This window comes from Amborella trichopoda, chromosome 1 (assembly GCF_054954075.1).
Source record: "Amborella trichopoda isolate Santa Cruz 75 chromosome 1, AtrichopodaSantaCruz75HAP2 v2.0, whole genome shotgun sequence".
Taxonomy (NCBI): Eukaryota; Viridiplantae; Streptophyta; class Magnoliopsida; order Amborellales; family Amborellaceae; genus Amborella; species Amborella trichopoda.
Window position 1 is genome coordinate 4,028,555 of NC_142336.1, and position 18,746 is coordinate 4,047,300.

The 18,746-nt window shown below is 35.7% G+C and overlaps 1 protein-coding gene across 10 annotated transcripts; it reads left to right on the plus strand.

Annotated features, from left to right (window-relative positions):
- Nucleotides 1-1,922: 1,922 nt before the first annotated feature.
- On the plus strand, nt 1,923-17,330 carry SCAB1 (plectin-like protein). 10 transcript variants are annotated; one of them, XM_088857731.1, is made up of 14 exons: nt 1,923-1,998; nt 2,802-2,859; nt 2,926-3,261; nt 3,437-3,565; nt 4,489-4,581; nt 5,954-6,094; nt 6,914-6,982; nt 8,284-8,367; nt 9,497-9,677; nt 11,887-12,003; nt 13,675-13,733; nt 14,295-14,426; nt 15,602-15,751; nt 16,960-17,330. In XM_088857731.1, exons 3-14 carry the CDS (start codon nt 2,980-2,982, stop codon nt 17,002-17,004), a joined length of 1,482 nt encoding a protein of 493 aa, XP_088713857.1. In that variant the 5' UTR covers nt 1,923-1,998; nt 2,802-2,859; nt 2,926-2,979; the 3' UTR covers nt 17,005-17,330. The 10 variants fall into 10 exon arrangements, with proteins under 10 accessions (XP_088713857.1, XP_088713840.1, XP_088713871.1 ...); XM_088857714.1 differs by having other exon boundaries at nt 2,931-3,261; XM_088857745.1 differs by having other exon boundaries at nt 2,995-3,261.
- The last annotated feature ends 1,416 nt before the right edge of the window (nt 17,331-18,746 follow it).

Genomic DNA, 18,746 nt, shown 5'->3' on the forward strand with positions numbered 1-18,746 from the left:
TTGAATGTTAGAGAGAGAGAGAGAGGGAGAACCGTCCAACATGTCATTGAGGTTGAATGTTATAGAGAAAGAGAGGGCGAGGTGGACGTATTCCACCGAATTGCAAGGAGAGAGAGTAAAAGTTTAGAGAGAGAAAGCAAAAACTTCAAAAACGAAGAAGAGAAAAACACAGAAGAGAGAGCAGAGACTTCAGAGGTGTAGGTTAGAGAGAGAAGCAAAAAAAATTCAAAATCGAGGAGAGAGAAACACCTCCAGGGTAAAAACGTTCCATTTTCAAATTCTTGGGCGGTTCCCCAAAATTTCAAAAAGCAAAAAAAAAAACTATATTTCCTATTAACCTGTTAAATCCAGAAGGGCGTATTCGAAATTCTAAGTCAAACATACGACCAAAATTTCACGTACATTTTCCAGTGGCGACACAATCGAACCATCCTAAAACCGCGTCCAGTCAAGTGGGTCCACGCGATGGACCCAAAAGTGGGCCCGAAAATCGAGGGCGTGAAGGACCCAGGTCGAGCCACGGACGAGCCTACTGGGTCAAGTAGGCTCGATAGTATGAGCCCTGTGGGTCCGAGTCGTGGACCCCGGTGGTGGGCTCGCATCGAGATTCGAAACCGAAAGCGAGTGAAGGGTAGTTGTAAAACGGAACTGAGTGGGTTCCGCAGGTATTGGGATTTAAGTGAGGTTTTAACTAGGGGAAGAGTTTATAACATAGCCGAAGTTTTAAACAATCAAATTAGAGCCCCTCTCAAAAATTTCATTAGAATAGATATTTTTTATGTTTGAATGTACTCAAATTGATCATCTCGATATCAAGATGCATGAACATGAGAAAAAAAAAAGATTTTAAGTTATAAAAATAATGTATTTTATAACACATATTTAGATCATCAAATTTAAAGATTTTAAAGTTTTTATAAATATATCGATCTATTTATTTTTAAAAATTTAAATTTTATAAATAAAAATAAAAATATATTTTAAAAATATTACAAAAATTTCTAGTATTAAAATCACATTTTCCGATACTATTTGAAGTAGGTTCTAATTTTATTGTTTAGAGCGTAAGCTCTATACAAACTGCATCCCTTTAACGAGTAGTCACGTTAAAAAAAAACATCATATCTATTTATCTCTTTCTCTCTCTAGAAAAGCCATCATCTTTCACTGTCTAGAAACGAATCATCTCATTCTCTCTCTAGAAAAGCCATCATCTTTCTCTCTCTAGAAAAGAATCATCTCTCTCTCACCTCGCTCGCTCAGTCTTCTCTTCAACCTTCGTTTGCTCTCTCTCTCTAGCTTCATTCTCTGTTTACTTCTCTCTTTCTCTTACTCTTTCTCTCTCTAGCTTCATTCCCTGTTTACTTCTCTTTTTCTCTTACTCTTTCTCTCTCTAGCTCTGTCTCCGACTCTTTTACCGCTATCGCTTCACTCTCTCTCTGGTACTGAGATTTAACAGCAGTCCGCTTTCTCCTCTCTCTCTCTATAAAAGCCATTTTCTTTCTCTCTCTTCCGCAGTCTCTTCGACCCTTTACTCTCTCTATGACATCATTTTATGTTCACTCTCTCTCTGCATCTCTTACTCTTCTCTCTCTGGCTGACTCTCTCCCTTACAGCCATCTCACTTTCTCTCTTACAGCCATCTCACTTTCTCTCTCATACCGAGAACACCAGCCGTCTCTCCTCTCTCTCTAGCTTTGTGTTCACTCTTGGCAATCAGCTCTCTCAACATTCTCTCTCCACTGAGCTCTCTCTCTTACCGAGATAAACAACCATCATCACTCTCTCTATTTCCTCATTCTCTGTCTACACGCAATAATCTCTCTCTCTCTCTCTCTACTCTTGCAGAGCTTGCCTATATAGTACCGCCTGCACGTTTCTGGGGCTCCAGTTACAGGGATGATCATTTCTGGTTATCTTTGTGGCATTTGAAGCCCCTTTGCTGGAGTAATTGGCAATAGTGCGATTCTAGGGCTCAATGCCTGGTTTTCTTCACCTGTAAGTTTGTGATTGCTCTATCCGTTCATGCTTGGTGTTGTTCTGGATTATGTTTGTTTAATCATCATAGTTTGTAGCTGCAGACTTAGGGATTTATAGCTAAATCCTGTATTTTTGTCTGTCTCGCGCTCATTGATCTTAATAGATTTGGGTATTTAGCCAATTTTCATATTTTTTGCTCAATCAATTTGGTCTGGGGACGAGTTAGGGTTACTATGGTGGTTCTGCAAGTAACTTATGTAAATGGATTTTTCAGGCAATTGTTATTCTTATTTTGATGGTTTATTATATGTTTTTCGGTGTAAAGCAGTGTTTTTTTACAGCGTTGTCCCATTATTAGAGTATTTTTCTGTAGCGTTTAACATAAATTTTATTCAAATTTTTGAGGTTCTTTATCAATGCATTTGATTGGTTAATGATGGGGTATCTTGGTTTTTTTATGAAAGTTAAGATTGCCCAGTTTTATTCTAATTTTTTTGGGCTGATTGATTTCGTTTTGTTGATTGGAAAGGCATGAATAAGGAAGTAGTTAAATTTTCTTGAAAAATTGGGGCATTGGTGGGATTCAGAGTCGCATACTGTATTACGATCATAGAACACTGATTATATTTGATAGAACACTGTTGTTTCTTATCTTATTCTCATAAAAAAAAAATTTAATTGATTTTTTTCATTGAAGAGATTTGAATGATGGTCTCGTTTCACATTGTTCTTCATTTAATGTGGTTTTATAAATGGAGAAATTGTTGGTTTATGCAGTGTTTACTCTTTGTTACATTTTCCTAATATTTATGTATTTTTAGTAACACAATGCATTACAGTTAGTCGCCGCCTATTGAAGTGGAGTACTTAATTTGTAAGGTAATAGTACCTTACATAATATTCCTCTCTTTTCTGTACTTTCTAATATTTGTTAATTTCTATTAGTGTAGCACACTGAATTCAGTGGTTGTTGATTGACGTGCGACTTATTGTGACTTGATGGTGAGAGTAAAGGCTGGCTTTCACGACGCAATGCAAAATGATACAGTCAAATCAGTATCAGCTGATGTGAATTTTCTTTCAAATCGTTTCCCAAACTATAAAATAGGGGCCAATGATAGCATTGTTGAATCAAAAGAAGGTTCAGATGGGCCATCTTTAAAGGAGATAGTAGCTCATGAAACTGCTCAGCTCCTTGAGCAACAAAAGCGACTCTCAGTCCGTGATTTGGCTAGCAAGTTCGAGAAGGGGCTTGCAGCTGCAGCCAAGTTATCTGATGAGGTTTTTCCATTTTATTAAGCTTATACTTGATTGACTTCTGCTCCCTTTCGGAAAATATTTTATTGAACTGAAATCAATTCAGAAGAAAAAAAAATCCGCTGGTTTTTATGTGAGTAAATTAAAATTTTCAATATCTAACTGAAGGAGCAATTAACAATGCTTGTTGGATTTTCAGGCGAAATTTAGAGAGACAGCTTCGCTCGATAAACAGGTTCTCTTGAAGAAACTGCGAGATGTATTGGAATCACTAAGAGGACGTGTGGCAGGTCGAAACAAGGATGATGTGGAAGAGGCCATCTCTATGGTTGGTTTTGTTTGCTATATCTTTCATTTCATTTGTCAGTGTTGTTGCCTTTTGCATTCCTTTATGTCTTTTCTCAGCTCACATGAATGTTACCGATAACTCATTTATTTCCTCTTGCTTTCAAAATGAGGATATGAGTATCTCACGAGGAAGTATATGCACTCTGTGTGTAGGTTAAGCAGAATCCATTATATTATAATTCATGCTTCATGAAGTATTGAAATAGCTTTTTTACAGATGCTGGCTTGTTTTACAGATGCTGGCAGTGTTTTGATGAGTGTTGATGACAAACACAGTTTCCAGTCGTTTATTGGAAAGTGAATTATCGAAATTTCAGATAAAAAACTTATCATAATTAAAAAGTTCAGAATTGTTATATTCATTCTATAGGATAGTTGCAAAGATTCTTGAGAAGAGCTAAGGCATAGACAAAATTTTCTAGAGGTTCAACTGAAGTGCTAGATAAAGATGGCATTCTGAATGAACTTTACTTCTGTTGAACTTTACTTCTGTTGAGTGTGAGGCAGATTTGGTTCTTTGAATGCATTACATTACTTGATCTGTTAAGAGCTTAAGATTAGAAGTGGTGATTCCTTGGTTCTGTGGTTCTCGGGCTTTATTATAGATAATGTGTTAATTGGCTTCCAGTATTGCAGGCTGGAATCTAGTTGTCATTTAGCTTCTTTGCATTCCTCGTATTTCATGGACCTTTAGGAATGCCATTGAAGTATTTTTGGAGTCATATCTGGCACTGAAAATTGTGATATAATTTATAATCTAACTTGAGCTATCTTTTTTGTTTTCTCTGTATTTTCTTCACTAGGTACTTTGTGCTTTATTGCATCTAATCATCACAGCTTATGTCCTTTTTATGTAATTGGATTATATCTTAAGATTGTTTCAATAGAGACACTTCTTTACAGGTGGAAGCCCTTGCTGTCCAGTTGACTCAAAGGGAAGGAGAGTTACTTCATGAAAAATCAGAAGTTAAAAAGTTGGCAAGTTTTCTTAAGCAGGTAACATGTCAAATAGATGCCTGGATGCTGCTGGAAGATATATAAATACTGTATCTACGCGTAATTTGATCTCTGCACTTGTCTAGAACCTTTATTAATTTAATTATAATAAGATTTAATATTACTTTTATTTGTGATTTTTTTTTAAAATTTTTTTTTCCATACTAAGAAGCATTATCTACTTTCTGACAGGCATACTGTGCAGTTGACTGCTGGGTATTTTTTTGTGTGAGGGTCCTCCATGCACTAACATTTGGTTTATTTACTATTACATGTTACTCAAAATTGATTGAGCTGACAGTTATTTCTTTCAAAAAGAGTGAGCTGACACTTGCAAACTTCCCAACGAATGAGTCATGTGGAGCATAGAACAAAAATCATGTGTAGCACCCAGTTATTGGGAATTATTTCATCGAAAGTAATATTTTAAAAGGGTCGCCTGTATTTGTTAGGTAAAACAATAGATCTATCCGTAGAGTTGGTGGTGCCCTTGGGCCTACCAAATTGAAGATCTAAGGGCATTGCATCTCCAAGTACGCCCAGTTTGGCAGTTTCTGAATGTTTTCTTCAATCAAAGTTTAAATGATTCAGGACCTTTCTTAATATTTTCTCACTTTTTTTTTCCTTTTGTTATAAGTAGTCCTTGTGGAAATCCACTGCATAGCATATTGATTTGTCCAGTCAATTATTAAAGCTTAGTTTGCAAAACTTGGCTCCAGGCCCTACAATAACAGTGTATTGGAGTAGTATATGAAGACGATACGGGTACCACTATCAAGAAAGTTAAACAATACTCAGTCCTGACAGTGGGAAGCAAATGAACAATATGGTCAACATGGTACCAAAATAAAAAAAGAAGCCAAAGATGAGGAAAAAGCCGTGAAATGGATATCCTTTGAAGAAATATTTGCAAAGGAATGAGTAGCAGAAATGGCAACAAAACATGAATGGAGGAATTGAGGGCAGAATTGCCTGCGATAAATAAAATGTAAATCAGTATTACGTCATTAAATTCTTTAATTTAGAGTACTGAGTCAGGATTCATGACAGGAATTCTTGTATTCATGCTCACAGCTGGATTATGAACCAATAGATTTTATAATCTCTTGCCTAATGTAAACACTTGTTAATATTTTATTACGATAGGCAGGGTTCCCATCCAAATCTCCATTAGCCTAGCTAAAAAGAAGAGTTACTTCTACATATAATAACGTATTCCTCTTTTAATATTTTCTGTGTTGACTTTTAAGTCTTCCTGAGTTGTTCATTTTGGTTCTCTATTAATGTGAATTCCTTGTAGTTTGAGTGTAATCAAGCTTGGATTTTTGAATGTGTACTTAAAATCATTTAATGCTTCTCCTTATGCATACAGGCTTCTGAGGATGCCAAGCGAATGGTTGAAGAAGCAAGAGCTTTTGCACAAGCTGAAATTGAGAAGGCTAGAGCATCAGTCCAGATAGTTGAGCAGGCCTTTGAAGAACAAGAAAACATTTCCAGATCTTCTGACAAGCAAGTGAGTTATTTTGTTTGAAGTTTGCTTGATTTTTTTGTCCCTGTTTTATTTTCTTCTCTAAGAACGAAGTTTCTGAAAATTTATGTTTTTTTTTTTTGGCTTTCTTTTTAGCATCCATGAATGATTTAGTAATGGCACAATTCAGGTATTTGAACTTATACCCTATTGTCTGTCTTACTCTCCATGTCCAAAAGTTCTGTGCTTCACTCGCAATTTCTGCTTCCTCTCACCCTTCGATGATTTTATGAGTTTGTTATACTTCCATCTTTTCTTGCTTTGCTGCTTCTATCCTCATATGCTCCTGTAATTTCAATCCCCAAAGTGCTAAGAAGGGTTCTGAGTTTCTATTTGAAGTAATACAACTTCTGATTCTTGAATAATGTAACTTTCTTGCATCTGTTTCCATTTTATTTTCATAGCTCCCACAATCTTTCTCTATCTCTTTGCTGCCTCTATCTCTGAGATTGAACTATCCCTCCCCACTGAGAGGCTTTGCTTCATGAAGTTCCGTGTTCATTCCCCACTGAGAGGCTTTGCTTCATGAAGTTCCGTGTTCATTCTCTTATCCTGGTTATCCCTCCTTTTTGATTCCTCCCCGTGAAAGCTGCTATATCAATGTTTACAATGAATCAAATGAATATTTCATAGTATATTTTTTGTATCATGTTAGTTTTTTAAGAATATAATTTTGTCCTCTTTGACTAAGTAGGAACTGTGACAGTTTTTATATGTATCCATTTTAAATGTGTAGACTGTTTTTCTGTCAATTATAATGGATATTTATTCTGTTTATGGTGGTATTGTTGTCAACACTGTTAGGATTTGGATGAGTTAATGAAGGAAGTTCAAGAAGCTAGAAGAATAAAGATGTTGCATCAACCTAGTAAGGTATGCTAGAGACTTTGACATTCTTTGTAATTATTGGAAAGATAGTAACGTTTTTGTTTGAAATTTTTTGTTTGGAAGTAACCATAATAACACCGTTTAGAAACTGCCTCTTTGTATACAAATTTCTTGTTAACCATATTTATGAAGTTGAATGATCCATTATTCTAGTGTCATTTGATGAAGTTAATTGTTATTTCCGAGCCGCTTGATGTTTCTCATTCTAATCTAGAAGCTTATTTTCTAAGCAATAATGAGTAAAGGTGAAAAGGAATGCAAATTCTAGAGGTCTACTCCAAGCATAAACGAGTTACGAGTCAATGACCCAAGAATCTCTAGCTAAACATGAAGCATGCTCTGACCATCTTCAGCTATGTACTTGATTTTTTTGTCAAATTTGCCACGCTGTTGCTTTAGGGCCTGTTTGGAGGACAATTTTATCTGGAATATATTATCTTATTTGAGATTAATAAACTCTAGATAATGTTATTTTGTTAGATATTTGGTACGCATCTTGTATTATGTATAATAGCATTTAAACATTTAACGTTTCAGTGATTCTAGCTATTTTTAGCTATGTTGGTAAAAAAATTTGATGTTCAGCAAATTACCTTGAATAAAGTAAAAACACTTTTAAAAAAGATAAAAATTATATGTCAAACTGCCTATAAGTTTATCTCAGATAACTTCATGGTGGACACAGCCAAACAATAAATAATTTGTTATCGGGATTAACTTTATTGAAACGGTGAATTATCAAGGATAACTAGTACATCTAAACAGGCCCTTAATATACAACAAATGTATTGAATGACGCATTTCGCAACAAAAGTTTTTTCCAAGGATATTCTCTGTTGTCAGTCAGCTATGAAAACAACATTGTGCACTATATATATGTGTTTGATAACATTCGAGTATTTCTCGGTAATCAAGTGGACTGAGTAATAGGATGAATATAGAGGATGTCTCAACTGCTCCAAATTATTTACAAAGTTGATTTGTTGGTGATGTAGTGGGCTGCCATAACTCAAATTGATAATTGGGGAAGTCTGTATGTGCTCTATTTGTTGGCAGGTCTGAAGTTCTATATTGTTTTTCCAAGATATGATCTTTCTATATCTTTGACTTTTCTTTTCGGATTTTAAATGTTTAATACTTGTTGCTTGCAGTTTACTAGTTCGGCATGAAGGAACTTATAATTTAGTCTTACTGGCTACATTTTGTCACTGTTAATTAGTTTGTTTTCCTACCCCTATTTTCATATTGGGCAAACTTCAAATAAATTCTATTTCCATTGCAATCAGGTTATGGATATGGAGCACGAACTTCAAGCCTTAAGGATTCAACTTGCCGAAAAGTCCAAATACTCGCTCCAGCTTCGGAAAGAGGTTGCATTTATATATGAAATTTTGAGATTGCTGATAAAACATTACCTAGTAGTGTTGTTCGCCTATTTTTTGGTTGGTCCATGACTAGCTTGACAATTACCTCACTTTTGACTGTGGGATTTTCCACTTTTCTGCTTTGCATTCGTCTATATAATGAATTTAATATGCTAGTAGATGGCTCATGGCGATCTTTCTTGTTTCATGCCTTAGTTTAACAAATTTTTGTCGCTTTGATTACACAATTGTTTATGTTGTTATGATTGAACAAAAGACTATGTGTCTTCATAACACGCTTGCTCTGCTACTTGTGGTAAATTCTCTTATTGTAGACGTTTGTAATTCATGGAAGATGGCCTTAGTGAATGGATTTCTTAGATTCACCTTATAACATTATTAAGTTATGCACAACTTTATGGCTGCTCATTGATTCAAGAAGTGTAAATAAATGATCTTAATATCAAAGTTGGAGTTCTAATATTAGGTTGAAACTCTTGCCAGGGAAGTCTGTAAGGAGACCTGTTAGGTTGGTTTCTTAAAACTTTTATTCTCATTGACATATTTATTCCTCCTGTGAATTTTGAGAAGAGTAGAATGTCATATATAAAGTATCACATAGAGAGTCATGAACTCTTAAGTAGATAATACTTGTAGTAGCGGGAAGGATGTATTGAGTTTTTTTTTTTTTTTTGTTGAGTTTTTATTCTGAGCTTTTGAGAGTTATTTTCAGTTTCCCACCCATTTTGATGGAGGTTTGGGATGTTAATGTACAAAACTGGGGTGCTAAAATTAATTGTATTTTTACATATTGATTTTGCTAAATTTATTTATTTTAATAAAAGTCATTATCTAGTATGTTTAGAAACTCCTGTCGAATCTTTCAATAAGTATACTTGTGAAGAAATAGGGACCTCTATCTGCATTCTCCATGAGTTTGCATTAAACAAACTACATAAATGACATCTTCTGAAATTATTATTATTTTTTGTTAGAATTCATATTCTATATGCTTGATTCTTTTTCGAGTTTCACTAACCACTTAGTTCATTTAGCATTTTCTTATCTTTATTTTTTTTAGAAATTTCTCGTCTTTCTGAAAACTGAATAAACTTGAGCTTTTTTGCTTTTCCAGTTGGTAATGAGCAAACGGCTCGAGGAAGGTGACTCCAAACTGTGTGAATTGGATGGTGATGAATCTTTAGGTTCCTATTTGCGGATAGTTCCTAATGTGAATACTACTCTAGACATCTCTAGATGTACCATTCAGTGGTTCCGTATATCAGCTGAAAGAAGTAAAAGGGAAAGGATATCAGGTAATTGATTTTGATTTCCAATCAACAATTATCTTCTGTATTTTGGTTTCTACATTAATGGGGTTTATGCATCTAACTAGTGGAATATTTGGGGGGTTCTTCTAGGAGTGGGTTTGATCTGATATGCGTTTCTATTCTTTGACTATAAACATGCTTACTTACAAGTTGAGTTTTTGAGCATTTCTCTTGTGCGCACGCATGAGCAGTTTAATAACAAAGCTTTTCGCCCCTCCTCTACTTCGCCTGTCGACTCCTGAAAGCTTTGTTCTTATGCAGTGCGGCTAGAACCCCTCCCTCTGTTTCTCCTTTTTTTTCTGAGCGATATAACACATCCCTCCCTCTGTTTCTTCTTTCTTGTGCTTCTGGTTCTTATGCTCCTTCGACCTTCATATATCTTCTTTTGTTTCCTCGTATGTCTCTCTGGAGTACCATTTGTGCCTCCTCAAAGTATCTATCCTTGCCTGTCTCTACCATAAAGTTGTCCTGCTCTGAAGCAATTATCATCTCCACTCTGTAAAGAGAGATGTAGGTCCAAAATGACATGGTTGGAAGTTGTGAGAAAAGATGTGGGGACTTATGGCCTCACTGAGGTTATGATCCTTGATAGAGCAGAATGGCAGACCAAGATTCGTATAGCCGACCTCAAATAGTTGGGAAAAGACTCTGATGATGATGACTCTATAAATAGAGAGTGATATTCATATTCTTCAACACAATTTGGTGTTGTCCTCTTGTTCTCTCTTCTCACCTTCTCCTCTAGAGCAACATTGACCCTGATAGAACACCTTTTCAAGGCTAACAAGTTGAATCTGGGATAGATTCATGAGAGTACAACCAGCTATAAATTTCTACTATTTACTGAGCTCTAGGGAGAGTACCAGGACGTTGATGCTGTCAGGAACTGACCAATGCTGGGTTCCTTTTGTTTGGCTGTAATGTGGACAGGACATGGACAAATGGTTCCAAATCCTAAAGCCATTAAGAAGGGATCTTCTGCTGATGTTGAATGTGTCCAAGTAAAAGAACTTGCACATAAGAAAGTCACCTGATGCCAACCTCAATACGCACCAAGTTTATTCATGAATTTAATATGTGGTAGTTAAATTGAAAATTCAAAGTCTGGTTATAGAAACAAAATTCTAAACTGGTGTTAAACTTTTGCAATATTCTAAAGTCGATATGTTTTTTTGTAATTTATTTTCCTTTTTTGCTGGACTATTATGACTTTCTTTTTCATGAATAGACCATTCTATAGCTACATTGGCTATGTTGCCTACACATTTGACATGGACTATTGTGTCTGGTACTTGTTGAAAGCAGCATTTTAAAAATCTAGGCTCGGGTTCTGATTCACAAGGGTCTCAAGCCCGAGTCAGACTCTATCGAGTTGGACTGGCTGACTCGTCTGGGTTTCTATAAAAATGATTATAAGACCCAGGTAAAACTTGCCTTTCTTTTTTGCAATAGTCATTTGGACCTAGCACTTGGCATCCTGCCAGGTCCAAATGACTTGTGCTGAGTGCAAGCCCGAGTTGGCGAACTTTTATGTCTGGTTGAAAGTGTCTAGTACTTCAGCAGACATGTGCATGTGAGTTTTATTTTTAATTTATTAAAAATAAGGGAAATTTATCAAATTAATGATAAAGGATTAGCAATTTAATACCTTGCCTATGTCCTTTGATTTAATTTCAAAATTCCATAAAAACACGCATGGTTTGGAGTTGGAATTGTTGCAAATTGGTAAAATGTCGCATACTTTTTATCTCTTATGGGTATTTTCAAAAATTTCCCAGAAAATAAAAATGGGTTCAAACCCCATCCTTGTGCTCTATATAATTGTTTTATGTCCCCATGTCGTGAAGTGTCGATATGTGTCGACACGTGATGTGGCTTTAAAAATGAGGTGTCTAGGTAGTATGGTATGATGGTACTTGGGAAGTTATAAAGTGATATATTTAGGGTTTAAACTTGGGTGAAAATATTTAGGAGACCTGTGAAGATGGGTGAGTTCTTCAATGGTGGGGCCCATATATCTTGTGTTGATGTTTTTGATTTGCATGGTGCCAAGTTATTACATTGAACTTTGGGAGTAGATGTTTCAAAGATTGTTTTATTTCTGACCTTATGCTTTTTGAATATAGGGTGATTATGCCTACCTTGTCTTGTCTCAATCTTTTTGCTAATTTATATCCTTACATTTGATTCCCAGGTGCCACAAAATCAGTGTACGCTCCAGAACCTTTTGATGTTGGTCGATATTTACAAGCCGAAATCGTTGCAGATGGTGAAAAGTTATTAGTGACAACTACTGGTCCTATAGAACCTGGTTTCCTTCTAACCTATTTTTCTTATTTTTCTTTCTTTTTTTTTTCCTTGTGGATCAATCCATATTTCAAGTGGGAAGATGTGATTATTTTTTAATTTATGGTTTTAGAATGTGCTGTAATTTATTATCAAATGCCGATTTTAACCACAATTACCATGTGGTATTTTGTTTTCTGGACTTCGATTGTTTTAAACCTTGCTGCTAGTGTGACATTCCTGCTCTACAAATATGACTCTGTGACTCTTTTATCTTCCCATTTAAAATCACATGATGCAGTTCTGAGCATTTGAGCTTTGGGGAAGGTAATTCCTAATTACATTTGCATTCTTAGCTCCTAAACTATCCAACATAACTTAAAGGCATTCTTTTTATGTTTTATTTGGATTAACTAAACTTTATTATATTGTTTTCCTGCTCTACAAATATGTTTATGTGACTCTTTTGTCTTTCTAGTTTAATATCACATGATGTAGTTCGGAGTATTCAAGTTTTGGGCGAGGTAATTCCTAATTAAATTTAATAAGATGAGGAAAAGTAGAATTAGGTGGGCCGGCCATGTACAATGTAGGCCTAATACAGCGTCGGTTAGGAGGTTCGATTTGGTTCAAGTAGGAGGCTCTAAAAGGGCAAGGGGAAGGCCCAATGGGACATGGATAGAAGTAGTGCGAAAAAATATAATGACTTGTGGTCTTACTGAGGGTATATCCCTTGATAGAAAAGAATGGAGGAACATGATTCGTGTAGCTGACCCCAATTCATTGGGATAAGACTTGGATGATGATGATGCTGATGATGATGTTATTCCTAATTAAATTTACATTTTTAACTCCTAAACTATCCAACATAACAAGTGTAATTTTTATATATTTTTTGGATTGGACTAAATTGTATTCCATTGGTAAGTATGAAGTAAATGTAAAGCTTTAAAGTATTTCCTATTAAAATGTATCATATTTGTGGGGTTCAGGCTCTTGGCTTGATGGTCAGGGCCTCTGAGCACTGCAGCAAAATGCCCTTGGTCTGACAATTACCTAACCTAGCCCCCACAAGGGAGGGAGGGAGGTATAGAATTCTCAAGAACCAGGATCTTTAAGTTAAATTACAATTGCAAAATGATGTAGCTTAGTAAACTGTATAATAGAGCCTAGTTTGTAAAACCAGCAGGATCTTAAAAATTAAATGACAATTGCAAAATGATCTAAGACACCTTAAACTTTATGATAGAGCCTAGTTTACAAACCCAATATGGTCTTGAAAGTCAAATGAGGCCTAGAAGTCGTTGTTTCTGATTCAGTTGGTTCAGCTGGTTCAGGTCATGGAACGACATTACCCGAGGGGCTCATTTATTTGGGTTTAAGTTTTTGGGTACGCAAACAATGTGATATATCGTGCATAACTGTCTGTACTTGATATGATTATGCTTTTTATTTGTTTTCTTCCTGTTAAATTTCTCCATGCTATATCTTCACGTAAACTTGTTACTAGTATGTGTCAGTGGCCTTTGCTGCATGGTAGAGTACCAAATGTCTTTTTTCTCTAAAGTGACAAACTGTGTCCATGTCAGTTAAGTCATCATTTCTTATTGACTTTTATTGGATTACCTTTTTATTAAGTAAAGAATATATGAAAATAAAATATGCACGTACTGATTTTTACACAATTTCTTTACAGCCCCAGGCTTGGGAAACTATGTGGAGGCACTTGTTAGAAAACCCGACACTGAATTCAATGTACGATCAGTTTCATTGGGCTTCTTTACTGCAAAAAGCTGATATTCATTGAGCGTTGTTAATGCCTTCAAATATTCTATTATTGTTTTGGCAAATTATTTGGAGCACCATGAAAATCACAATTGTAAATAATTTAAGGGAAACTTATCAAAATACCCATGAGAGATAAGGTATTTAACATACTGCCTATTTGTAACCATTCCAAGCTAAGACTCTGTACTTTTGTGGGTATTTTGAAATTAAATCAAAAGATATGGGTAAGGAGTTAAATTACTCATCTCTTATTGACAAATTGCCCTAATTTTAATCATCCTATGGTTTTGATATGGCAGTCTACAGGCAGAATTGGAACAACAAAATTATTAACTTGTATTGGTTGGTTAATATTATTCACCTTTCTTTTAATTGGATAATGTTTTTTTCATTGCCTAGGTCAACATGAGTTTTTTTTTTTTTTTTTTTCAGGACGTGATACTCGTATAAAATTTCTCTTAAATCCAAGCACATGTTTTCACTTAATTTTCCTATGTGGTTCTATGTACTTTTTGCTTTGGTTTGCAGGTCGTTCTTCAGATGAATGGAGTGGATCATCCATCTCACTCTCTTCATGTGTTTCATGTGGGAAAGATGAGGATCAAACTTCGCAAGGGAAGGATAACAAAGGCAAAAGAGCCTTACTCCTCGTCAATGCAGGTTGCTTTCTTTCTTTCTTTTAAATCTTGTATGGGAATCAGATATTGAACTCTGATAATTGCAAAATTTTGTAATTGGGCAAACGGAAATCATACCAGCTGCAATTGCAACACTCAATCACTTGGATTATGTTAGGATTTCTATGTGTTGGAACCCACAACGGCAAAGAGATCTTTGATCTCAATGAATATTTGTGACCAATTTATTTTCATAGATTTATGTGATGTGCGTGTATTGTTGAACTACACAGATTGGTGCTTATGCTCAAAATATATAAGATAGGGTCATAAGGGTAACATTATGTGTATGTAATGAGGGCGGTATCTAAAAGATATACTAGGTCCAATACAGTACAGGAAAACTAGTGAGATCCACAAGGACAGGAGATAACCTGTTGGTATTTTCAACTGTCCATTCTTCCTTTCTGCTCTCCATCACTGTCCATAATTTCCAATGGCCATTTCCCTCTCTGTTCACGCGCCACCCTGCCAGATGTTTGGAGATTAACATGTGAGGTAAATCTCCCTCTGGGCCCTACCCAGTTAATCTGCAACCATCCAACAGAGGGAACTGATCGTGGATTTAGACTAAGATTGCTTTGTACCTTAGTCTAATACAATTTACTTTTAATCTCTTGTATGGAGTTTTTTTTATCACCAAGTATTGCTTTGAGTCATTGAAATTGAATGGCTTTCTTTTTATGGAGTTCTTTTGAATTGGGAGATACGTACATGTATTATCATGTCATATGATGGCTGCAAATGTCTAATAAGTTGTGCTGTGGTTTGTGAAATTGTCTTTTAGTTATGTCTTTTATCTAATGCCACAAATGCATGTAAAATTCACCGAGTTCTGTTATATATTCCTGTTTCTGTTATTATTTGTGAAATTTACGCATGTTGTGCACCAGTATGGATATGCAGCTCATAAATGCCTGTTCTGTGCTCAGTAGCTTAAATATTTGTATACGATCTATTCTCTCTTTCTCTCTCTCTCTCTCTCTCTCTCGCTCTCTCTCTCTCTATCTATTTTATAATGCCTCCATTGATTACATCTCCCTCTATCGCTGGTTTTGATATGCTTGCTGTTGTATTTGTTAGTATTGATTAGGAGTTTAGGACAAGGAAAACACATTCATTTAACCCACCCTTCATTTGGCTTGTGAAAAATTGCAGTTGTGTGGGTTGAGAGGTGGTGGAAATGCTGCTGCTCAAGCGTTGTTTTGGCAACCAAAGAAAGGAGTATCTTTTACATTGGCATTCGAATCAGAGAGAGAACGAAATGCAGCCATCATGCTTGCCAGGAGATTTGCCTTTGATTGTAATGTAATACCTTCATGTCTTTTCAGAAATTCTCTCAAGAAAGTATTCCATGGTCCAATGGACTATGGTCTATGTATATACTTAAGCTACATGAACCATTTCTTTGTGCTGACCGATGGCTAGAGATTAACAGGATCCAAGTGAATCCCTCTTGGTAACCCATCTAGTTAATCCACAACCATTGGTCAGTGGGAGTGGTGGGTGGTTACAGCCTCAGAGGACATGTGCCATAGTCCGTTTGACTATGGCATACTTTCCCTTTTCTCTTTGATTTTTTTATTTTTATTTTATTTTATTTTTCTAATCTTTTTCCTTTTCAAAGTATATGACAGTATATTTTCTCCAATGTTTTAAAACTTGGCTTGGGCCCCGGATTGGTTCCTAGCCCTAGCCGAGTTACTCATGCGAGTATGAATAGACTTGCCCGAGTAGGGCGCATTCCTAAAAAGGCTATAAATTTGAAAACAAATTTTTAGAAATAAAAAATAGTAAAAACCAAAGTAAACCATAAAGAGCACCAGAAGTCTAAAAATAATGAAAAATTATAAAAGATGGAATTTGGAAAGAAAAAAAAAAATTGTAGCTGGAAATAATTCAGGAAAATTCAAGAAAAGGGGAAAAATACCAAATAAAGCAAATGGTAAATAAAAGTTTGTAAATCATCGTTAAAATCATTAAAATTATGCAGTAACATGTCCACACATTGGTTTATTGAGTCGAGTCGGAGTCCAAGTTACTCGGTTGAGTTCTTGAACAGCGATTTTTTCTTTGTAGTCATAATGGATATGGATAAGTTCACATATACCACAACAAAATTGTCATATCCTGAAAAATGACCATCCATTTTGGTTTGGCCAGTAGGCATAATTATAAATCATTGTTTTAAAATTTAGAGGGGAAAAAAAATGTAGAACGTAGCAGACCTGTCAAATACAAATTTTACTCATCTTCTTATATATAAAAACAAGTTTTCTTCAAAATAATCAATGAAACAAAGAAAGAAAGAAATAAATAAATAAATAAAATTGTATTTACATTTTAAGGAAAGACTGCAAACTAAGAAATGGTAGAGATTTTCATTATTAGCCTTCTGTAATCTTCCCTTCCCTCTTTGATGAAAAAACAAAATCAAATTGGGCAATTGAGGAACTGGTAAATTTGACTGATTTAGAGATTAAATACTCTTTTTTTATTTTCTGTTTTGTTTGCAGATCATGCTTGCCGGACCAGATGACCGAGCTCCCCTCGGAACATAACTAACATGCATAATTACCATGTCTTATTGTAATGTTGTAAGTAATATTAATGTCATATTTGTTTCTCTTCTTTTTGCTTGTAGCTTGGTGTTTAACTGTAAGAAAGAGAATGGGAGTTTGTTGTGTAATTAGAGGGCTTGCCTCTTGAAATCAAGGCATCCTTTTTATTTGCCTTTGTATGTGGTATTAGGGGAAGTTGATTAGAGTAGGCATTGGTAAAATGGTTGATTTTTACCATGTTTCTAGTGTTTCAATTGACTGGCCTAAGGTGGCTCTTTGTATTTAAGGATATATGTAAGAAATATTAATGTTATGGTGTTATTGTCTTCTTGTTTGCAGTAGTAATAATGCATTGCATTGTGGAAGAATACGCTCACAATTGTTGGTTTGTCATTGTTTTTCACTCCTTGAAACAGAATTGAGGGTCACAAGTTGGGGGGAGAGAGAGAGAGACAGCACAATTGTTGGTTTGTCATTGTTTTTCACTCTTTAAAATACAGAGAGAGAGAGAGAGAGAGAGCGGTTGTTGGTATGTCATTGCTTTTCACCCCTTAACAGAAATTGTCATAAGCTGATGGAAGAAAAAGAGAGAGAGAGCAAACAAATTGTTGATGTGATGAATTGTCACAGGAGAGAGAGAGAGAGAGAGAGAGAGAGAGAGAGAGAGAGAGAGCAAATGTTGGTGTCATTGTTTTTCACTCCATAAAACAGAATTGAAACAAGTTGAGGGAAGAGGAGAGAGAGAGAGAGAGAGAGAGAGAGCGAGATAGAGAGAGCAATTGTAGGTGTCATTGCTTTTCACACCATAAAACAGATTTGTCACAAGTTGGAGAGAGAGAGAGAGCGAGATAGAGAGAGCAATTGTAGGTGTCATTGCTTTTCACACCATAAAACAGATTTGTCACAAGTTGGAGAGAGAGAGAGAGAGAGAGAGAGAGAGAGAGAGGGTGAGAGTGAGCTCCAATGCTATTATTGGGCGAGTTCTAAGAACTGTGGGGGGGGGGGGGGGGGGGGGGCGGGCGTAGAGAGAGAAAGAGCTGGAAATGTATGCTATTATTGGGCGACTTCAAAGTTGTTTGATTCTTATATCCTTATCATACGAGATGCATGTCGAGGCTGATGCCTAATCTAATTATCCAATTATGGGAAAGTTATCATTTGCAGGATGACTAAGTTCTTTTGGGAATAAGACCCACCAACACTTTTAGAAAACTATTAACGTTGTCTAAGTCAACCAATTTATCAACAAAGTCGTATGATGATTTTGTTAGAGTGGTTTTTCAATGAGTGTTATTAAGGATGCCTATAATACGTTTTGGAATCTTGAACAAGCAATGTAGTTATGGGTCAAGTTTTCAAAATACCCTAAATTTTTTTAGGTTAAATTAGAAATGGGTGGGGGCAGTTTTTATCATTTGATTTGGCCAATTGGGTCACTTGAGTCGAATGTCGTTTTTAAAATACCCTAATTTTTTTTAGCTTAAAGTAGGAATGGGTGGGGGCAGTTTTTGTCGTTTGAGTTCGCTAATTGGGCCACTTGAGTCAAATGTCATAAATATACTTAATTTTGAACTTAAAACCTAAAATGATCTAGTAATTATTGATCAAATTCATTTTTGGTGGCAATGGACCCAGACCCGACCTAAGACCTACCGGGTATACCCGATTGGATCCGGGTATGGGTCCAACATTTGGACCCGGCAGGTCGGGTTCGGGTCCAAAACCTAGACTTAAACACTATT

Bases quoted from the DNA above. Each gene is read 5' to 3' on its own strand.
- SCAB1 (XM_088857731.1), top strand. From the start codon at position 2,980: ATGGTGAGAGTAAAGGCTGGCTTTCACGACGCAATGCAAAATGATACA. The intron at 6,983-8,283 runs GTATGCTAGAGA...CATTGCAATCAG, and splicing joins TGTTGCATCAACCTAGTAAG to GTTATGGATATGGAGCACGA. The intron at 9,678-11,886 runs GTAATTGATTTT...TTTGATTCCCAG, and splicing joins TAAAAGGGAAAGGATATCAG to GTGCCACAAAATCAGTGTAC.